The sequence below is a fragment of the Poecile atricapillus genome, chromosome 3 (assembly GCF_030490865.1).
Source record: "Poecile atricapillus isolate bPoeAtr1 chromosome 3, bPoeAtr1.hap1, whole genome shotgun sequence".
NCBI classification, from domain to species: domain Eukaryota; kingdom Metazoa; phylum Chordata; class Aves; order Passeriformes; family Paridae; genus Poecile; species Poecile atricapillus.
Window position 1 is genome coordinate 42,344,733 of NC_081251.1, and position 22,165 is coordinate 42,366,897.

At 32.6% G+C, this 22,165-nt stretch overlaps 1 protein-coding gene across 1 annotated transcript in view; it reads left to right on the forward strand.

The window, feature by feature from the left end:
- Positions 1-22,165, forward strand: part of GRIK2 (glutamate ionotropic receptor kainate type subunit 2) — a 307,573-nt gene that overhangs the window by 170,246 nt on the left and 115,162 nt on the right. Inside the window, exon 11 of the mRNA XM_058834895.1 lies at positions 3,061-3,284. Coding sequence (XP_058690878.1) covers positions 3,061-3,284 — 224 coding nt within the window. The remainder of the gene's footprint in view (positions 1-3,060; positions 3,285-22,165) is intronic.

A 22,165-nucleotide genomic window follows, 5' to 3' on the forward strand; every position in this document is an offset into this window, starting at 1 on the left:
AATTCAATACAATTTAAAAATCTCTGTTCTTAAAGGATATGTACCAAATTTCAGCCCTGTACAAATAAAAAAATGTCCTCCCTTTTTTTCTTTGAATACTACTTTATGTAAAATAGTCAGTAAACAAGCTTCTTGGAAGTAAAATATAAGTGAAGAAGCAAAGGTGGATGACTTTAGCCTGCCTTAGGCACTTCTGTATAGAAATAAATCAGGGATACCTGAGTTGCTGGTGAATGAGCATTCTACAACTGCACAGGGTAGCAAGACAGGGAAGCTTTATACATGTGTGAATGCTTATCAATTGTCCCCACCTTGTTCAGGAAGGGGTTACGGTCAGGGTTGCTCCTACCTGTGTCATGGTACTTTCAAGGGATGCTTTCCTACCTTACTGTTATGATTGAGCTGAACAGTGCTTCACTGTTCAGCTGGTTTGGTCCAGGTTTGTCAGGAGCTCCTGAGGGGTGGTGTGGGGCAGGAAGGAAGAGGATGCACAACCACACCTTATTATCTGCAGTGCAGTCCTCTAGCACATAGTACAGTAGGCTGTACAACTCCTCCATTTTGCTCAGGACCATGCCTTGTGTTGGAATGTCCTTGTCAGACTGTTTCTTATCGCTGCTGTAACCTTTAGTTGGTGAAGAATTTTTCTTTGTAGCAACTAGCTTACATACCTCACCAATTCTTGGATGTTGTCATAAAAAATTCTTTCATCTCAAGAAAGAGTAAGTGCTGCTGTGGATTGTGCTTTCAGACAGATGTATCTTTTAATTCATTTAAAGAAAAGAAGCATGCATATATTCAATATAAAAAAAGGAATCATCGATCACTGCCAAGTGAGAAAAATAATCTTTGTAATGGAACTTATCAAAAAGCCATTTTAGTATATACTAATTTGTTAATTTTGTTAAATGTCAACTGATAAAATACTGATTTTACACCATTCCTCCTCTATTTGTCCCTAGAAGTAAATAAATGAGCGTTCTCTTCCTTGTATATCTCCATTATAGCTGTGCATGAGAGAAACTAGTACTAAACTTCTGGAAACTTGGCCCCTGCTTTCTCATACTTACAAATTAATCTTTTCAGAATGAAAGAATTGCCAGGAGAATTGAGTATTTTGGAGATAAAATATATTAACAAATGTTGCATGTGGTAGCATTACATTTTTAAGTTAGTCATTTCCCCAGTTATGAAAGATTCTGTTGCTGTTGTTATTGCTGTTAGATGCTTAATGTTTGTACAGTGATATTTTAGTTAAGGAATATCGAAACAGAGATTCTCAGCTCTGAAGAGAATCTTGAGATGTCAAGTTATGTACATAAATTATATCTGTCCTTTCCAGTTGGGATATCTGTTCTATTATATCATATGAGACATATAATTTCTTGATCAGTTATTTTTCTAATTTCATCTGCAACTTGTCTCCACAAGAGATAGTTACAACCTATATTAATTTGTATATGGTTATGTTTCCATCTAATGACCTAGGGTTGGATTTTTTATGGTATTTATTAAAATAAATAATTTGTTATTTATTAAGGTTCTGCTAATATAATAAGACAAAAATTCACATCTACCAACAGCCTTCCAAAAGATATAATTTATCTGTCTTTGAGGAGCTGCCTCTTCTGAAAATTTCTAGTCAGTTGCCTTCAGACTCTTAGGTTAAAGTCTGCTACTTGCCTCACAAACTAATAACTCCGGTTGTTATATTTTAGAAACCTCTACATGTTGACCTATAACTTTTAATTCAAATTAGTTTTAGTTTCTTTACAATTTTCTTTCTATATCAGCTGGAATATCATCAATAATATGCAATCCATGAAAAGTCATCCACTGTGGAATTAAACCATGCTGTTTTGATTCATAAATTCTTAATACCAATGGAAATGAAGTGCATGTAATTTTTTTGACCAGTTAACCCTTACCAAAAAACGTGAACAGTGGAACGTAGTTTTTCACTGTAACTGAGAACAGTAGATCTAATTACAAAAATGCTCATAACAAGAATTGACCATAGAAGAGTTTTGTGTAAGGTGAGAAAATAAAAAATAAAGGGAACACTGAAATGCTACATTGCACGGAATTTTGGGTGTTACACAGTATGCACAACACCAAATGGGCAAAAAGTACATAAATGTACGAATTTATTTTAATTGGAATGATATCTCTGTATCTTAAAACAGGCGTTCTGAAAATGGTATAATTAGCAGCTATGTTAATTGGATAGGTTACTTGGGTAACAGTATTCCATGGTAGCTATACCATTTCTGTCATTACATACTTCTATATGCATATGGTTTATAAGGAATTCTTAGTTTACAGCTTTCCAGGTCTTGCACTGTAAATTTTCTCGCTTTGAACTTTCCTCTTATGTGCACACACACACACATACACATGCACTCATGTGCAGGAGTGTTTCAAGAGCTGTTGACAGAGATTAAGTAGACTCTGTAGATTTTTTTTCACTCTGATTTCCATTAAGTTTTGATTGAAAGAATAGCATAGGGCATTTACTAGTCTCCGATGAATTAGTCCTATAATAACTAAAACTAAATGATAATTGATTTTCAGTTTTAAAATGGTCTCCATTTTTAAACAGTTTTAATCCTAAAATATGAAGAACTGCCTCTTGGCCCCTTCTTTGCACTTGTACTAGCATATTCACATCTGCTTCCCAAATATATTTGATTCTAAAGAACACAGTGAAGGAGTGACAAAGAGAAGACGTATGTTGAAATACACAGTTAATAAAGTTTTAAAGTATGTAATAATGGATGTTCATGTTTTCTGCAAGATGCAATATTTTTCTTCACTTGTATCTCTGTATTAGTGCTTTTAATTTTTTCTAAATGTTATGTCAGTTTAGCAAAGAGGAAGTAGAATAAATATGTTATCTTATTTTTAGGGAGAAGAGAGTTTTAAATTTCAGGCAACCTAGTACAAGAACAAATATTCCATACAAAGTTTGTGTTTTGCATAATCTGCAAATTGATTGTCTGCTTCAGCCTGTTTCTTCTGACTTATGGCCTTTTTCTCTTTTTGTATTTCTGTTAACAGAAAGCTGACCTTGCAGTTGCACCATTGGCAATTACCTATGTTCGTGAGAAGGTCATCGACTTTTCCAAGCCCTTTATGACTCTTGGAATAAGTATTTTGTACCGCAAGCCCAATGGTACAAACCCGGGCGTCTTCTCCTTCCTGAATCCTCTCTCCCCTGATATCTGGATGTATATTCTGCTGGCTTACTTGGGTGTCAGTTGTGTGCTCTTTGTCATAGCCAGGTAACATGTCAACTTTTGTGATTTTTTTGGCAATTGTTACCATTTTTTTCTTACTAATAATTGTCAAAAGTCACAAAAATTTTCTTACTTTCATACTTTTATATTTAAACTTCATTATTTACAGAAGAATAATGATGAGGGTTGTCACTATTAATATTAATAATATTAATATTAATTAATTAAAATAATATTAATTAATTAATATTAATATCTCCACTACCATACTGCCATACTAAGTGGACTTTTTCCCTGAGTCTTGAGTATGCTAGCTAGACTTCTTCTTTTATTTACAAATATAGAAACACTAGAAAGTTTTCAAAATATCTTTTCCCAGTAAGTCTGCATTTAGAAACCCAGGGTTTGCAAGTTTTGTTACCCTGATTTGTTTTCTTGCTGTGGTTCTCAATCTCAATTTGAGTACTTAGCTGCCCACACTAATTCTACATTATCAAAACGAGGCCTTTACCAGCTGCAAAATAGTTTGTGCAGATTAGTATCTTTGAAGTAGGGTAAAAATATTTATTTTTTTAATTTTGATTTGAGCTAGGTGAAATTCCTGAAATACTTCCCAGAATTTTAAGTCTCTGAGTGGAATGTTTTTGGAAGCTTAGTTGAACCCTTGGAATTAAGGAACTTGATGCATCAATTGTTAAATTATAAATTGATTTGATATATCGGGCTCACTTTTTAATCTATTTTATTTGACCCAAATGAGAAGAAAAATATCTTTTGTCAAAAAATCCCAATATGTTTACCTTTTCCTTCTTAACTCATTAGGGCTGAGTTCAGATTCTCACATAAATACAAACTTGAATGTAACTTTGGCTTTTTCACGACAACAAAAGGAAAAATTAGAATGTAATCTCTTTCCCCCCTTTTTCTTTGCAAGTAGTCACTTGCAATATTTTTTAATCAAATGTATATAACTATATTGGTTTTTATCTCTTTAATAAGATGTGTTCTTTTTGTTTGAGTTGATAATGAAATCTCACTTCAGCCCTGAGATTTTTTGTGATTTCATTCTGTGATTCACAGAAAATTCTTCATATATTTCTTTTTTATATTGTGCTGTATTCAGTATCAGGATTCTCCATCTGTCTTTGATACTCTCTGTTTTTCATTTTGGAGCAGTTGTACCATTCCTATATTAGGGAGAAACAATATTTTTAGAAACCAGTATGAAAGTAATTTAGCACCTGTAGATGAAGTACATGTGGTATTGAATAGTATAGGTAACACTGAAACATATTTTGTAATTAAAGACTTTACTGTGTACCTTTTATAAAAGCCTGCTTTAAAGAGACAGAGATATGTTGGAAGTTTCTTGAAAGACCCCTATATTTTAGTGGATTATATAACCAGAGTGTAAGATAGTTTTTGAGGTGTTCCTGCCATACAGATACCTCTGAAAGCACAGCTGAGAATAAATCACAGCTGTTATCCTGTGAAATGCCTCACATAAAATATTTATGCATATGTCCGAAAGTTTTAATCCTCCTGTTATCACTGAAGGACATAATCAGCATGATGCACGGTGATTTTGATAGGTAGCTCCTGGTAATGTTAGTAGGATTTGTATGGCTGAGTTTCTACTTATTCTTTGAAAATGTGCCTTGACACATTTTTTAGGAAAGATAGATTTTCTTGAATCCAAGCCTTTATTTATTTATTTATTTATTTTTAATTTATTTTTAATTAAGCTTTTTGTCCAATTGAGCTCACTAGCAGAACAGAAAGGAATATTAATTTTTATATAGAAACAACAGATAATAGACCAATAATGCTGACTTGTTTTCACTTGTCTGTTTCTGTGATGAGCACCATAAATTCCTTATGTAATTGGAAGCATTTTCTGCATTGTAAAGCAATATGGAATTTGTTTTATAGTGAGCAGAGAGGTTTTGTTTTTTTAGAACTGTATCAGATACCTTTTTTACACATAAATTTTTACCAGCCTTCATATCTAGGCATTTTCAATATTTCTTAACTGGTACAATCAATTATTGATAACACATTTAAAAATAAAAGATGTAGGATCATGTAAGAAAATCTACAGATTTTATTAATAATGCAGAATGACTTAATAGTGTGCAATAGCATTTTCCAATACCATTGCTTGTAAAAGAAAACAGATCTAAATTAAAAGTTGAATTTCCTGCTGAATACTAAGCAGAAAGAAAGCAGAACACTATTCAAAAGTTAAAGACCTGTTTGCAAATACAACTCAAAAATTTTATCTGTCATGTAAACAGAGATGCTTTAAAGTGTGGTAGTAAAGTTTCTTATTAAGATTTCAATTCCATAACAATCCTTCCATAATGGATGCTAACTACCAGTGTTCCATAATAATTACTATGTGTTTTATAATAAGGCGTGCCTTTGTTTGGAGCAGTACTTAGTATGTCTTTTACAATATAATGTTTTGTAATTAAAGCTTATCAGAGTGTTCAGTATAGAATATTTATTTTAAAATTGAAACCTCCCATTTTTGTGTCAAATCTTTTGTGATATTGTTGTTTCACCACATCTTCCAAACAATGTTGACATGTAAGTGTTTGGTACATTGAAAATGGAAAGTACCTTTTTGTGCCAAGTGCCACTTGGATCTCATGCATTAATTAGTGGTAGGGTGATATTTAAGGAGAGATGGAGAAACTAGAAAAAGGTTCAAGAATCTTTAAGAATGAATTGCTGAAGATACTTCCACAGAAAGAGAAATATAAATCTATATCAGTCCTTTTATTTATTTGCCAGAGCATTGAAGAAACATATGTAAAGAGCTGTAGTCTTCGCACACTCAAGACAACAAGCTAGGAAAGATTTATGTGTTAACTGGAGGGCTTTTCTGTTTTATTTCCCATTTTATTTCCCATTTTTTTTCTCATTTCCAAAAAGACAATTCTACTTTTGAAGAGATATTTTGCATGGTAGGGTAGGATTAACCTATACGTGTTGTACACAGTGTTTTCTTTCATCGTCATCCTTTGACTCTGCTTTCTCCATGGATGTAAAAACCTCTTAATCTTGTTTGTTGCTGTTCTTGAATCTCAGTAGTTAGGGTGGTTAGTCTCTGGAAGTTCCTTGCTTTGTTGTACAGACTGATAACTGATATATAAACCCAGTCTGCTTGACGCTAAGCCTGTTCATTTTCTGTGAGCTGAGAAATTCATATAGTATTTTTTTCCTCTTGTGGCAACAGTAGTAGAACTTTCTGGTGCTAGATAGCATTGTCTTTTTGTGTCTGCTAGCAGTGTCTTGTGTCATCTGAAATCCTGCTGCATTCCAATACCATAACTTTATGCCTCTGCCTTTCTTATTTTCTTTGATATAGAATACCAGTTAAATTCACAGTTTAGATATGATTAGATGGAAAACTAAGACCTCAGTATAACACACCAGCTGTTTTTGTGACGTCTATCAATTACACAGCTTCTTCTGGTCTGTATAATCAAAAATCTCAATAAGTGGAATTTCTTTTTATTTTTGTCTGTTGCTGCAAACCATTGTTCCATTTCTAAGCAACAGGCTGTTTTCTTACGTTGTTGTATATCAACTTCATAGACATATACCGTCCCTTCTTTTCCATTGGTCTGTGTACAAGAAAAAGACATTTTCTATTTTTGGCCTGCAAAATCTAGTATGTTGGTCACTGGAGGATCCCTCCCTTTCTATGTAGGCAATATGGAGAAAACCAGTTTTATGCTCAGAGAAATGCTTAATGTGTTTTATATACATAGGAGCTCCTATAAAGTACTTTCAAAATTAATCTTCAGCTGTGTTTTCTTAGGATTATATTGTGTTTTTGAGTATCTTATCCATAATTTTGAACATTCATGTCTTTTTGTGTCTTTTCTGAAAGCACTGTGCCTAATTTTATGCCTAATTTATTGGATTTCAAGTTATTCCCTGAACACTGATGGATTTCTTTGTGTAGTAAGGTCTTTTTTTTTTGCTGTGGACATATCTGTCATAAAGAAATTTACTCTTAAGGGACCTGTCTTTAAAACTGGAAGAGATACAGCTGCCTTAGCAAGGTGCTTCACATTTACAGATCAGATGTGAAGCAGATAACCTATCGTGGATAAAATTGTCCACTATTGAGCTCTTGTGCTTCTTATGCTGAGCTGTCTGAAGTATCAGTGAATATTGTGAAAATATGCATTAAACTGTGCTCATTGCCATAATGGCTAATTTTCAATCATGGATTGACATTTTAAAGGGCTTATTTGCCTTTACTTGTAACACATTTTTTGTGCTAGGACTTCCTGCCTTATCCTCCCTTTGGAATTATGCTTTTTCTGTGAAAACAAAAAGTAACTGTGCCAGCCTCTGGAACACTGAGTTTTTTTGTCAAGTGTACCTGGCAGATTGCATGACAAGAATTTTTCTCTCTCCTCGATGAAATTTTAAGCTTTTTTTATTAATTGATATATTTGTGTAGCTATACCAAGAAATTCTTTGTGAGAATGTTCTAGAAAGTTTACTTGCAGAACTAAATTTCTTCTCCTTTACATGGGAACTGAGAAATTTTAATTTTAAAATTCTAACATTCAAATGAAGTTTCAATTAATAAGGTAATATAAGCAAGATACAGAAATGATATCTTAATTTTTTGCACTCATAAACAAATTATTAAGAATTTGTTTTTTATTTAGTCTATCCTACTAAATGTTATAACGATGAAATTGTACAGTCATCTTGTCTGGACAGCAGTCACTAGAAATTTTGTGATCAAGACTTGTCCATGTTATTTCAAATATGCTCAGATACTTCTAAGTAAGCTTTAAATTTGCTAAATAGTTTACTGTGCTGTATGCCATTTAGATTAGCATAAATATGTATAATTAGTAACAGTATGTTAGTAATTTATAATTTTCTGTGGCTAGCACACAGATCTTATAATCTGTCTCTTTTCTACATAAAAAATGCAAAAAACCCTGAAATTCTAATTCCTTTTCATAGTCATCATCTAGGTTGTATAATTATTTTGAGAAGTTATGATTTAGATTACAATTAGCACTTTAAAAACATTAAAAAATGTTTTGGATGGAAAATATGGCTTAAAGAAGGACATGTATAGCAATGAGTTAAGCAGCAATCTCTCACTTTGCATTTTGACACTTGGATGAATGCTTTTGTCTCTCTGACTCCTCCAGAAGAAATTTAATGTTAATTTATGAAATTCATAGTTTATAAATAAGCAATTCAGTATAGACTCCTCATCCTAACCTCTCAAGGTTTTCTTGAACCATTTCTGAATGCCTCCAATCTCCTTCAGCTGTTCAACAAGAGACAAGACTTCCAGGAGGTCTATGCATCTACATGCAAGAACAATATCTACATTATAAAAAATATCTACATAATAACCTCTATTATAATACTTTTAAAGATCACAGTAAGAGAAAAATTCCTATCTTTTAGACTTCTTAATATATATATATCCTCCATATATTTTAGGGGTAAAAATCCCCTGTTCTCAAATACTGGTGATAGATCAATCTGAAATCCCAGAAACTATTTGCCGTGCATCAAAACGATGAAGAAGCTGCTGCCAGCAACATAAATGAAATTATTTTACTGAGGTTGCCTGAAGAAATCATAACCAACTGCTTTAGAAGTCCAACAGAAAATATAGTACTTCCCATTGGCTTAATCTCTATATGCATGTTGAAAACAAAGAATATATTCACTTGAAGAGAGTCAATTCTGCATTCCTATGTCAAGAAATTGATTTTTTTTTCTGCCTCTCATGAAGCAGGTATTTTAGAAAAGCAGTAGGTTTGGTGACTTCTACCTCAAGGAATGCACCTTGTAATATGCTTTTTTTTATCCAGCTGCTTCACCAGGATGTTTATGTTAATTCTTGCTCCTGTGTAGATTACCCTAATCTGATTTTATTGTTTTGTTAATGAAGAGCATAGAAGTGTCTTAATAATGCTGTCTAGAATTGAAGATGGCCTAGAAATTCCATCCTTTCTGTTACTTTTTCTCTCATTATTCTGGAAGACATTGCAAGACTCTACAATTCATTACTATTCAAGAACCTAGGTATTTTTAATGGCTGCACTAAATGGTAACTCTGTTCCTAAAGAATTTTGTGTTTCTTACTATCAGCAACTCAGTCTCTTCATTCTCACTTGCTTAAGTAACCATTCTGATTTTTACGACTTCCTACATACAGATGTTGCATATTTTAAAACATATATTTCCATACTGATGGAACATTGCTATGCAGTCCTTCATAGAATCTGAGCATATTTGTGGAAAGTTGTTTCAAAAGTCATGTTGAACTACTTTTCATTCTCTGATTTCTTCTTTGTTTCAGTTACTCATTTACATATTTCAGTGAGTATTTCACTGCCCATTCAACAGTACGTTGAATCTTAAGATTTCAAGGGTGTTCACTAAAGGTCTTGGAGATGATTCAGTTGGATAAACCATCTTCACTAGTAAAATCTTCTAAGTTTTCATTGGTGAATAGCTGATAAAATTATGAGTGAACTCAGTGACCTTCTATTTTGATTTTTGACTGACTAGAATTGTTCTATTTGATTCATTGTTTTTCACAGAGTTCATTGCTAGATATTTGTCTGAATTCCATTCACTTTTTATCTAAATCATTATTTCTAACTGCCTGTGACATCTTAATAATTACATTTGCATTCTCTACATCTTTAAAACAAGCTCAGAGGTGCTGGAAGATATATCACGTTGTACTGTCATTTCTTTCCTGACACACATAATCCTGTTTTATACACTCATAATTAAGTTTACATGCCCAGTTTCCTGTGACTTTATTTTTGCACATTCTATGGCCAAGTTAAAATGTTATAAACATACGTAATCTGAAAATTATTTTTGAACATATCTCTGCATTCAAAAAAGTGATATTTCTCATAAAAGACTTGTCTTTAGCTAATTGGGTTTAACTGAAAGCAAAGTAGATGTCATCTACCTAATTTTGTGTTTTCAAATGTCTTAGATAAACAATTTCCATAAGTGAGTTAATATCTGAAGACTGTTTTGTCAAGAGTTCTATGGCATCACACAAAATAATGTTTCATAGCTACCATGGGCAGTGATTTGTTAATTTCTTTGTACTGTATTAACATCCATTAAAAAATAGTGCCATAGTCCATGCTTATAAAAACCCATCTGAGGAATAATTTTTTTTAGTTTTAAAAGATTCTTTAGCGTGCAGGGGTTCACCCTTATTTTTAACAGCCCTTGCTAATTACCAACATATATAGTACATGGGAAGAATCTTTGATTGCTTTTATGAATTAGCTTTCTTGAAAATAAGTTGAGTCTCCAGATAAAGTGCTGCCTATTCAGTTTTTTTTGAAATTGGATAATTTAATTCTGTTTTGTAAAAAGTTTCTTCCTCTATTTGGCAAGAAAAGAAAACACACGTTTATACTTGGTACTTTCTATATTAATTTAGCAGATGATAGCATAGAACATCAAGTGTGGCTAAAGAGATGGGTTCCTCTGTACATGAAGCTGAATGTTTTTAAAGCTAAAATGATCCTTTTGAGAAAGGTCAGTGCCTCATATTTTTGGAGTTAGGGGACAGAAGGTTTATTTACTTTAATTTAGGCTTTGTTTATTTCATGTGTTTTACTCTGGCATGTATTGTATTTGTGGGGAGAAGGAAACTGTAACTCTCACCCTAATGCATAGCAGGAGTTTTCTCATGAGATACACAAAGCCTCATTCTCATGAGATATGTAGTTCCCCTACCTAAAGAACAGAACCCAAGGATCTACTGGAATGGAAATAGAATCAACAATCCAAGAAGGTACCACAATGTTTTCAAAAGATTTTGTTAATAATTGGGTGTGAGTGGTAATTTGAAAATGTGCAAGGTAGCTGATTGACTGATTCCTTTTCCATTAGCACCAGTGTCTGAATTTACAGAATGCCTGATATATTAGAAAATTAATTCAACCAGCAGCTGAACTTTTGGGTAGTATTTTGTTTTTTGTTTGGTTTGGTTTGTTATTTTGGATTGTTTGGTTTGGTTTGTTACTTTGGTTTGTTTGGTTTGTTTCCCCCAAAGTCAAAACAGAAAACTGATGTAGGAGAAATTTTATTTATTGAAGTAATTTCATGTATGCATCCTGCTTGGAACAATTGACTAACACTGAACAGTCTCCTTATAAGAAAAGTAGGAGTTATTGAATGTTAGGAGTCATGGTTTCTATTTAACCTTCTTCTGGAAGACTCAGAAAAATAAAATAGTATTGAGCAAAAATGGCTGAAGGATTTAAAAGCAATTTTATGCTAAATAAGCCAAACATATAAAAAAGATAATTATATTTTTGATAAATATGTGGACCCATGTGCAATAAATTTATTTATTTAATCCAAATTAAGAGGGAGACTTAAAACATTGCAAGAAAAGCCAAGATGATACGATGGTTATTAACCTTGTAGAAAATTCTAGGAAGAGATGTTCAGTAGAATGCAATAGCAGCTTATGTAGGACAGAATTTCAGAGTTCTCTGCTGGATTATTTGGTTTCAGGATTATTGGAAGGATAGGAAAACTTGGGTAACAAAAGTATTTTATGAATTTACTCCTTTATTCTCTAAAATAGACCTTGTGCTGTTACATAATGTTAAAAATTCAGATGTAATTCTCAAGTACTTTTAGATATTTGTAACTGAATAGTCAATTTTCCAATTGTTTGGAGTGGTGGAACATGCCTGTTAGAAACTAAGGCGGTTTAATTGAATTTTTTTTATTTTTTATTTTTAATAAGTATAGGTTTCTGACCCATATTTTCTAAATCTCTTTTCTCTCAATCATCATTATCCATTATATTCTGAGAAATAAATTGAAGTAGATTTTTTTAATAGAGCTAAACTGAAGGGAAAACAAACAGAAAAAGAAAACCCCCAAACCAAAATAAACTCTTTATTTTATCTTTATTTTATTTAACTTTATCTCTTTGAAAGATAAAGCCTTCCTTTCTTGGAGGAAAAAATTATTAGACTTAGGTCATGGTTAAACATTATACTTCACACCAGAAGCATTTCTTTAAAAGAAATAAGGAAATAAAAAGCGAATATTTCTTGACTTATTCACTATCCGGGGAAAAATAAGATTGTTCGGTACAAGTTCCTGTAGACAGACATATGGGAATTATTTATCTCCAGATCTTTCTGATTTAACTGTTTCCAGTTTACCTTTCTTATGCAAGACTTCTGCCTCTAACTCATTAGAGAATATTAGTCATTTAAGCACTGACAGGGCTTGATCAGAAATCAGCTTGAAAAAATAAGTATGATAACTAGTTTTGACACTGAAATGAAATATGTAGTGTGTCCTTCAAACATTTCTGTTTTATGTATGGAAGTCACTCAGTGTTAACTCAAATGGTGGTAAAATTGCTTTTGTGTAAATCCAGTCATGTATTTTTAGGCTTAAGAATAGTGGGTGGCTTTTTGTTCTGTTGTTCTGTTTGTTTGTTTGTTTGCTTTGTGTAATTTATTATAGTATTATCAAAAATTTTGTCTTAGGCAACAAAGTTATCCTTCTGACAGGAAAGTTATTCAACATTAAAAATTTTGAGCACCATGGTTAAAAATTCCACATCAGCTAAGGGATATAGATTATTTTATTAGAAATTAATAAGTGTTACATATCAAAAAGTTTGTCGTAATAATTCTTACAGCACATCAGAGACAAGTTTAAACAAGAGTAATTTTTATTAAATAGAGTTTTTCTGGCACATCACTCTCATTATACACTGTTCATTTTGTTTTGTGTGGCCATGAGACATTTGGCACCTTCACTTGCCATTTAGAATTTTCCTAAAGACTTTACAACAACCTCTAGTTTTGAGGAAGAAACATGAAGACAATGTTACTTCAGCTTGATGAGATAATTCATACAATTTCAGAAGACTAAAGATAGCAAACCACCTAGACCTACTGCCCCTTTCCCTTTTGTTTTCTTCTTTCCTCAACTGTGTGGGGCAGGAATGCTGCACGGAAAACTTTTATGGGGTGAATAGTGAAGTGGTAGACAGCAAAAGATGGTTATACAATTTCTTTCAATTCTCCCAGACATTCTTGTCCTTTCTTGGGAGTTATGGCTTTTGCTTCACGCAGAACAGGATGCCTATTTGCTTTTAACTTATTTAGTTTGTAGAAGTATAGTGTTCTGTACTAGAGAACCATTACCAGAGATATCAAACAGTTTGCAGTAACAGGTAATAACAGCAATTAGTTCGTGTTCTGGAGAAATTTTCTTGGTAGATATTTTGGAGGGAAAATAAAAATTCTTATAGTGTAGCAAAGGTTCAGAGAAGTTCCTTGGAGGGAATTCCACTGCTTAGAAATTTCTCTGGTTTTGTGGCTGACACAATGTAACCAATGAGCCCTGTCCAGTAGAAAAATGGAATCAGGCTGCAGAATTTTTTGCTTTGCACTGCTTTGCTGTGCTCATGGAGTGTGGCAAATTTAATGTCAAGTTGCAAAAGTACCTGAAAAAAGCTTCAAATTTTTCATATTTATCCTCCACACACTTCTCTCTCTTACTTTCTCTCTCATGTTCTCCTCTTCTACTAAACGCGCATGTTAGAGGAGAGTCAGTACTTGTCAAAATCTGGTCAGCGTGCCCTTCATTTACGGCAATGAAAGGAATTTTCACCTTGCTTCAAATGTAACTGTAATTGGAGAAATTTAATAGGTGGGTGCATACCAGAGGCTTCTCATAACTTTTTACTCAGCTGCTGCTAGAAGCTCAGTTCTGACTTCAGCTTAAAGGTCGATGGGGATTTTTAGTGTTCGTAACACTTTCCTCATCATCCTGCCTTCAATACTGTATAGTCATTTGCACCTGAACAGTATATTCAGTAAGAATGATGGTTTTGTACCTCTATGCACAAATCTAAATGACTCCACAGCTGAAAGCAGTGAAGATTTCTAGGTGGTGGGGAAGGCTTGACTTGTCTTTTCCTTTGACACAGGACAGAGCATCACTGAGCATGGTCATGTCAGGTTGTTACCTGACACCAAATACTTGCTTTAAGCAATTCACAGTTCAGAAGGAGTATTTAAATAATTTAATTAGTTAAACAGGAACAAAATTTCTATGAGACATGAAGAAAATGAAGTGAAAAATGAGCAAATTTCTTAAGAAGTTAAGTTCAGCAGTTATTGCTCTTCAGCTATGTAGGCAGGAGCATATTTCAGTTTGCTGTTTACATTATAAAGCAAGAGAATTTTGAGGAGGATTTTGAAAGAGAGGTATTGATTTTCACCTTGAGGCTATTCTCATGTGTAGTCTGGATAAGATTCAACTGGCACTGGTGGAATAGCTACACAGGTTATCCTATGACAGTGACATTAAAATAATTTCCAAGTTTGTCTTTTTATTTGGGAATAACAGTGGATAGAAGGAACAGGGAAAAAAAAGAAAATCTGAAAATTACATTTCAGATTAGTTTATGGGGAAAGGAATGTGTTTGAAAGTATTGAAACTTGATGGAAAGATCTGCAGATATATGGGACAGGAGTATGTATTTACTGCCTTTGCAGAAACATACAAGTTGCCTCTAGGGCCTTTGTCTCTGAGATATTGGTATTACAGCAGCTGAATCTCTCCAATGTTCTTTAACTCACATATGCTTGTTTTGGCAGTTTGGTCAGAGGCAAAATAATAAATTAAATTCAGGTAGGCCACGTGGTACTAGAAGCAGGTTGTTTTGAGTCCAGTGACAGGGAAGTCACATGAGTGGTTCTTGGTAATAAAAAAGTTGTAATTAACCTTACTCAGAAAAGAAGAAAGATTAAGGCCTATGTTAGTCTGTTTCTGTTGAAAAGAATGTTGCTGTATATGCTCAGGAATAGTTTGGATCTAATCTCTGTGTTGTTGTAATACTACTTCTAGAATCACAGTTTCTTGGGGAAAATCTAAAAGAAATACTCTGCTGAGTCAAGACTTGAAATACTTAGTACCCTGACAGAGTATCATTAAATTTGAGAGCTGGAGGAGTGAATTTCAAGTAACTGGTAGCTCTATGAAGGAGGCATTTTGGTGGTGGTGATGTGAGGATGTGAGTTCCTGACTATCAGTGCTGTCAGTCAAGGAAGCACTGGTATTTCATTAATATTGAGCTGCATATATTATAGGTAGCTCATATCCAGGCCTTGGTGTTATTTGAAGGTGGAAGGTTTCTAGATAATGGAAAAAAAAACCCAAACAAACAAAACAAACAAAAAAATCCAAACCCAAAAATCCATGATCAGAATATGGAGCAGGGTCCCTGAAGAAAACCCTTGCAGTTCAGTTGCAGTTATTATCAAATTTAAAATACGTCTTGTGTTTGAATTCCTTTAACCGAGATCTTTCCCAAAGAAAGCCCACGTGTCCCATTAGCCGTAACTGATATATTTGTACAATTATTAGTACAGTTGAAAATTGTAATGGTATGATCATAAAGGAGGAAACATTTTGTACTGAACATGATTATCCGGCCACGTTCCTGCAGCATTCAGGGTACCAGCTCTCACTGGTTTGACAGTGGATTCTAAAGGCCATGTATGTACCTTGTAAGGGTTGGAGTTCAGGGCTTGTTTTCTGGCACAGAGGGCCAGAGGGTTCCATATGATTAAATGCTCCATCATCCCAGTTATCCCACCCACAGCTCTTACCAGGATTTCCTGTCTCTTTAAACCATATCTGGGCATTATCTGAGTGTAGCATAGTCCAAAACTGTAAACAGGGATGCCCTAACAAGTAAATTGTATGGATGATCACATGCCACTGCTGAAGTCTATGTCTTTCCCTTCACTTACTGATACAGATATAACCATGGCAGTTTGTAGAATATATGAATTCCTATTTATTGTAAATTCTTGATGAGAAATTAATCAAGTACTTTAAATGAACAATTCTTTAAATATTTAAATTATGTATAAATATTAAACAAAAATATTATACTCTGTTTTTCTGGAGAGTGTGGAAAACCAAAGAACAACTTACCAAAAAAAAAGGCAACCAAAACCCCCTAAACCAGACCATAAACAAAAAATTTTCCAGGTCTTAATTTGTGATGACAAAACTTTCATACTCTCAGAGAGACACATAAGTGCAAAAAATATTCACTATATATAAATACTCCAAAATACTCCACATGACCCCAATATATCACAATTAAAGTTGCTAGCTTACTAGTTTTATTAAAAGGATGTTCCATTTTGACAATTTTAAAAGTAGGAGATACAATGTTGGTTTTGACAACGTTTTGATGCCTTATTCTCTCTGTGAAAATCCCATTCAATGGATTGAATATGCCTATATTAACAGATATCCTATTATGAAGTGACTAGTGTAATATTTTTTTTTTATCTATGTCATTCTGATGGGTGACATTTATTGTATGGTGAAGGGCAACAGTGAATTGTTATGCACTCTAAACTAGGTATTTCCTTTGCTCTGATGTTAAATGTTAAACAAGAAGGTTGTCTCAAATTGAACAGAAAGGTCAGATTTGTTATGCAACCTTTGAATGACCAATTTTTTTTAACAAGTCCATATATTTTACATTGCAAAATATGATTTTAAACTTCGTTATGTGTCTTTAGGGGGTCCTGTGCAGTATCTAGCTCTTCCCTGCGACTTGTGACAAACCCTTGAATAAACGAAGAAATCAATAAGCATTTCACTTTTAAAAGGGGGAGTATTTGAATTTCTCAAGTACCTTTCTCTCATACTGTGTTTTATTCTCTTAAAGAGAAATAATTATTAATTCATTATTTTATGTTACTAGTATAGAATAGACTAATACTGTTTTATATTACAAATTTACAGTCTTATTCATAGATAGAGAATAATGATCATAAAAATTTTATTTGGACCAAGATGGAAAGATTTGCTAATTATTAGTGCATATGAATTCCTTATTATTGCAAACATGTCAGTCAACAGTATGAGTAACTTTGCAAGGCCTAGTAGAGAGTTACACATTGTTGGACTAAATTACAGCAAACACTCGCAGACTGGGTTTCCTAACAAAACATATTTCAAGGTAAGGGCAAATATAGGATATCATATCATAATCATGAAGTTTAAGAATTATAGGTAATCCTTCAGATGCAGTGGTTGGTTTGTGTTTTTATTTAAAAATAATTAAATGAAGAATGAATGCAATGTGTTTGCAGCTCCTATCCTTTATGTAGGATATCGAGATTCCTTCAGATAATAAGACTGGCTAAATATAATCTTTGAAGATGTGTCAGCTTGATAAGTATTTATGTAAAGTAGTTTCTGAGAACTCAGCCCACTGTTTCAGTTCAGGAGCATTACAAAACCTACTGAAGTCCATGACAGTACATTATAGTTTCAGACAATCACAAATACAAGGAGTCATGTTCTCTAGGCAAAATGAAGAAATCATTTGTCAAGATATATGTGAAAAAGTTTACATAGATTGTTGTTTCTTATGTAGTATATATGATTTCTTCCCTGGAAACAAGAAAGCATTTTTTTCCCCATGTGTTAGCGCATGGGCTAAATATCAATGTGTGTTATTTCAAAAAGTTGATTTAATATATTGCTAACATTTTGCTAATGCATACTGTGCATATTCTTTGAATATTCTTTGAATGTTAACAGACCAGACTTGCTGATTTTCTTTGACAATAACTTCTGAGTTCCAGATCAGGACTTCAGTGTCTTTGATTTATTAAAACCTTAGGAAAATCCATGCTAAAATTACTTTTCTTTATTTTAACAGTGTAGGCTCTAGGAGCGGATCAATGAATTTACTTTGAAGGAGTCATGTTATTTTACATATTAAACTTAGCAGAATTACATTGTTTTTACTATAATTTTAGGATTGTTTAATGAGTCATTCTTAATTCAGGAGTAATTTAAAGGCAATGGAGATAATAGATGCTTCTTGGAGCAAATACAAGCAATGTGTTACTCAAATATTTAACATATATTAAAAGAATTTAAAATTTGGGAAAAAAATAGATGCATTTTATTTTTAAAAAGTGAGAGTATTGTCTCATGGTATCAGGATGTCAAAGTGTTTATTAGTTTTTCACAGGCATGGCATTTTTTGTAGATAACCCTCTTCATAACACACAGTAGCATTTTTTTGTTGTTGTTGTTGCCACATGACAGAAAGATTACTTTAGTTCAAATGTGTGCAGTTTTACTAGAATTAAAAAATCCAAGTATTCCTCAGTCTGGGCTAAAAAAAAAATAAAAGCAAATTATACTATATAAAATAAATCCTTTTAAAACAGTAGAAGTTTTTAATTAGAGGACAAGAACACAAAGGAGAAATGAAGAAATGATAGTGAAGAGAGAATTATGTGGAGAAGATAAATGATACAGTATTATTTGCCCTTTTTCAGAATACAGAAAAAGAAAGAATGATAAATCAAATTGAAAATAACAAATTTAAAACAGAAAAGAGAATTTAATTACTTTTATTCTTGTAGATTGTTAATTAACCTCTGGAACTTTTCTTGGGCTAAAATAAGAGTGCTTTGCAATAAAATTATAGTGATTAGATATACAAATGTATCTGAGGTAGTGCTTTACGTGTGAAGCAAGGGGTGGAGGTTACAGAGAAACTTTCTCAGTAACATGGGCAATTTCAATTTTGTCATACTTTTCAGCTTTAAAATTTTCGGCATCTTCATATGAAATACTAGTGCTAATACTAGTCAGAAAAAGAATATGTTTTTGTTGCAAGTTTTCATTATCTCTTCTGAGAGCAGTAGTGTTGAGGAAAAATATCATCAGTGTGGTAAATAGCAGGCATTCTGATTTTCTCACGTTAATATTTACTATGATAACAGTCATACCTATTGTGAAACTTCATAGATGGTGCTGTGTAATGTCATTTTATTTCATGTTCTGTGCATTTCATTAACCTGTTTACACTGTCTGTTGTGAAAATTCTTTGTGCATCAGATACATTCACAGGTCAATGAATAGATTTGGGAAATTTGACTATAGGCTGTAGCTATTGCAGCATCCCCTAAGATCATGGCAAATATTTCCATCAACTCCTGTAGATGTTAGTTAAGGTCCATTTGAACATATAAACCAGGAAACAACATGGAATGCAATTAAGTAGAAAAAGGTATTTCAGTGAGGTGAATAGATAAAGAATAAAATGTTCTCCTGAGTTTCATGAGTTAGTATTTGAAGCAATGGTGAAAAATATGGCCTTGAATTTGGGCCTGTATGAATGTTACTGGCATCATGACCATTATGAAACAAAAGCTGCAACTGTCATCTAAGTTGGTTCAGAATATGCACCTGAATATTTATTTTACTGTAGTAAGTGACAATTAGGTAAGTTTTTCCCTACTTCCCTGTTAATAATTCCTGATTTACAAATTTATGTCTAGCAGTTCTATTAGGTTAAATGATGTGTTGAGACTGAAAGTTGTTGTTTAAAATAGCTATAAATCATGACAGACAGAGTGGTGAACAGGTAGGCTTTTATTCTTGTGAAAAAGAAATGTTAAGAATCGTGAAAATATTAATGCATTTCTCAGTTGAAGACAACAATGTGGGAAGAAAAAGAAATAAAGACAAAATTTGATTCTTAATGATCTACACATGGTTTCAATTTAGGTAAAAGTTGTTTGGAGTTTTTTCCAGTTGTGTTTAATAACTACTGTTGTTTAAGCAGTTTTATCTGCAATAGTAAGTGTCACCTTTTGTATTGAAAGTCAGAGGCTCTAAAAAATTTTGTACATAGGTATTTTTAAAAGTGTCTCTACCTGTTTATTCTGCTGTCATGATTAAAAATCTCACAGACAAATATTATGTCACTTTTATTTATTGCATGTAATTTTGATATCCATTTTTAAAAAGGCATTAAAATGCACATAAATAATTTGTGCATATAACTAATCATAAAATGCAATGTGAATGTATATATTTTATAATAATAGCTAGTATTTTTCAGTAAAATAAGAATATATTTATCCTTATATTATATTTTGTTATGTAGATTCATTAAAAGATAGTGTATATAAATTTAAAATATTGCTACAGGCAATCCAGATATGCATTTTCTGTGTCTCATGCAGTCTTACATTATATTAAATCACAACATAAAAGCAAATATGTTTAGTTAAATTGTTAGCGATATCCTTTCCTTTGAGAATACTTCATAAAATCAACATGTGGCTTACTTCTTTGATGCTTACAGTCATCCTTCTTACATTTTCACCTAATTAACCCAAGAAAATCCATTGGCATATTTGGTTTTTTGCATTATTTTTTAATATCTTTTTTCAGTTGATTAAAATTCAACCCTTTTTTTCAGGTAAAAAAAATCAGTATGATAGATTAACCACTGATTTTTGGTTTTGTTTAAAAGAACAGCAAGAAAAGAGGGTTTGCGGTCAAGTAAAACTATTTTTGCTGAATTGCTTAATGTATTACTGCTGTTTCATTTACAGAAATACCGTTCTTTTGCATGAACTTTTTCCGTCCTCATTCTCAAATTTAAAGCCACTCTGCCATAAATGATGTATGTATAAAAGTTGCCTTATAGCAGGGAAAAAAAACCATTCAGTCATAATACAAAACAATTTTAACTTGGATTGATTAATTGTACTGTTATATCCAAATGAGCAAAAGCAAGTTTTGGGTCCATTCTGTCAGTCCTTAATCAAAGAAGCATGGATAAAATAAGAGAAGTTTCTCCATAACTATTTTATTCTCTGTTTATTGCTTAATGAATGTTTGAGGGTTTTTCTGGGGTTTTTTTGTTTTTTTAAGGATATGCTGAAATGAATTGCATGTGTATTTCTACAGGGAGAATATAACTTGAAGATTGAGTTATTGCACTTGAACTTGGCTGAAAGTGCAGTATGTTGATCTCTACATAAGTTTGTTCAGGAAGGTGTGATCTTAAGTTGTGAATCCAAATCAAAACAGCAACTACTTAATTTTTGTTCTTTTTATTTATATTTCAGGAGCAGGGATATTTTGCATATGAAAATTAATAAGAAAGAAATATTATCCATCTTTTTAGCATTTATCTGTTCCTTATTGTCTTATTAATTTTTTGTGGCTAAAATTAAAAATCAGGTTGAATCTTTTGAGAAGTGTTTTTGACAATATAATATTTTTTATACTTTGTTTTATCATTCTGAACAGTTTTTGCTTGTTTGTAGTGAAAAGAAAATGTTCTGTTTGAAGTTTTACAGTGCAGAGTCAAACTAAAAATTTTTAAACAAATATCTGAAAGCATATACTTTTATAGTTGCTAGCTTCCTCTTACTGGATTGTAAAATATGGAAAATTACTGTTTCATGTAGTTAGACAAAAATTTCTCAGGCAAATTTGAAAGGACTAGGCAGTATTTCTTGAACTGCTTGATTTTACTGATGTTATCAGATAAATATAACAGAAAAAGAAATCTTAGGTTGCCTGAGACTGAGGAATTTCATAGTTGAATGAGTGTTTAGATATGACTAAATAGGATTCTTAAGAGAATGAACCTGATGTGATTTATTCTTTTAGTTTACTCAAGAGATCTAGTGATTACACATTACTGATATGGATTGCTGCTTGACTTAATAATAGAACTGATTATGTCCTGTTTCACTTTTTGTCTGCTTTTCAAAACTGGAAAAGATCACTGCCATTTGCAGTAGCTTGAGATTAGATCACCCCAGCTGAATAAATGTAGCTGGGTCAGAACAAATTACCAAATGTGTTCACCTCTTCAGGATGAGTGGCTACATGTACTGCACTGTAATTTTATTTTATTTTTTGCATTGTGAACAAAACTAGTAGACATTGTGAGCACAACTACTAGTAAAATGAAGGCAATATGAGTTTGGCATGATAACAATGTTATTGCTAATGATTTTTAC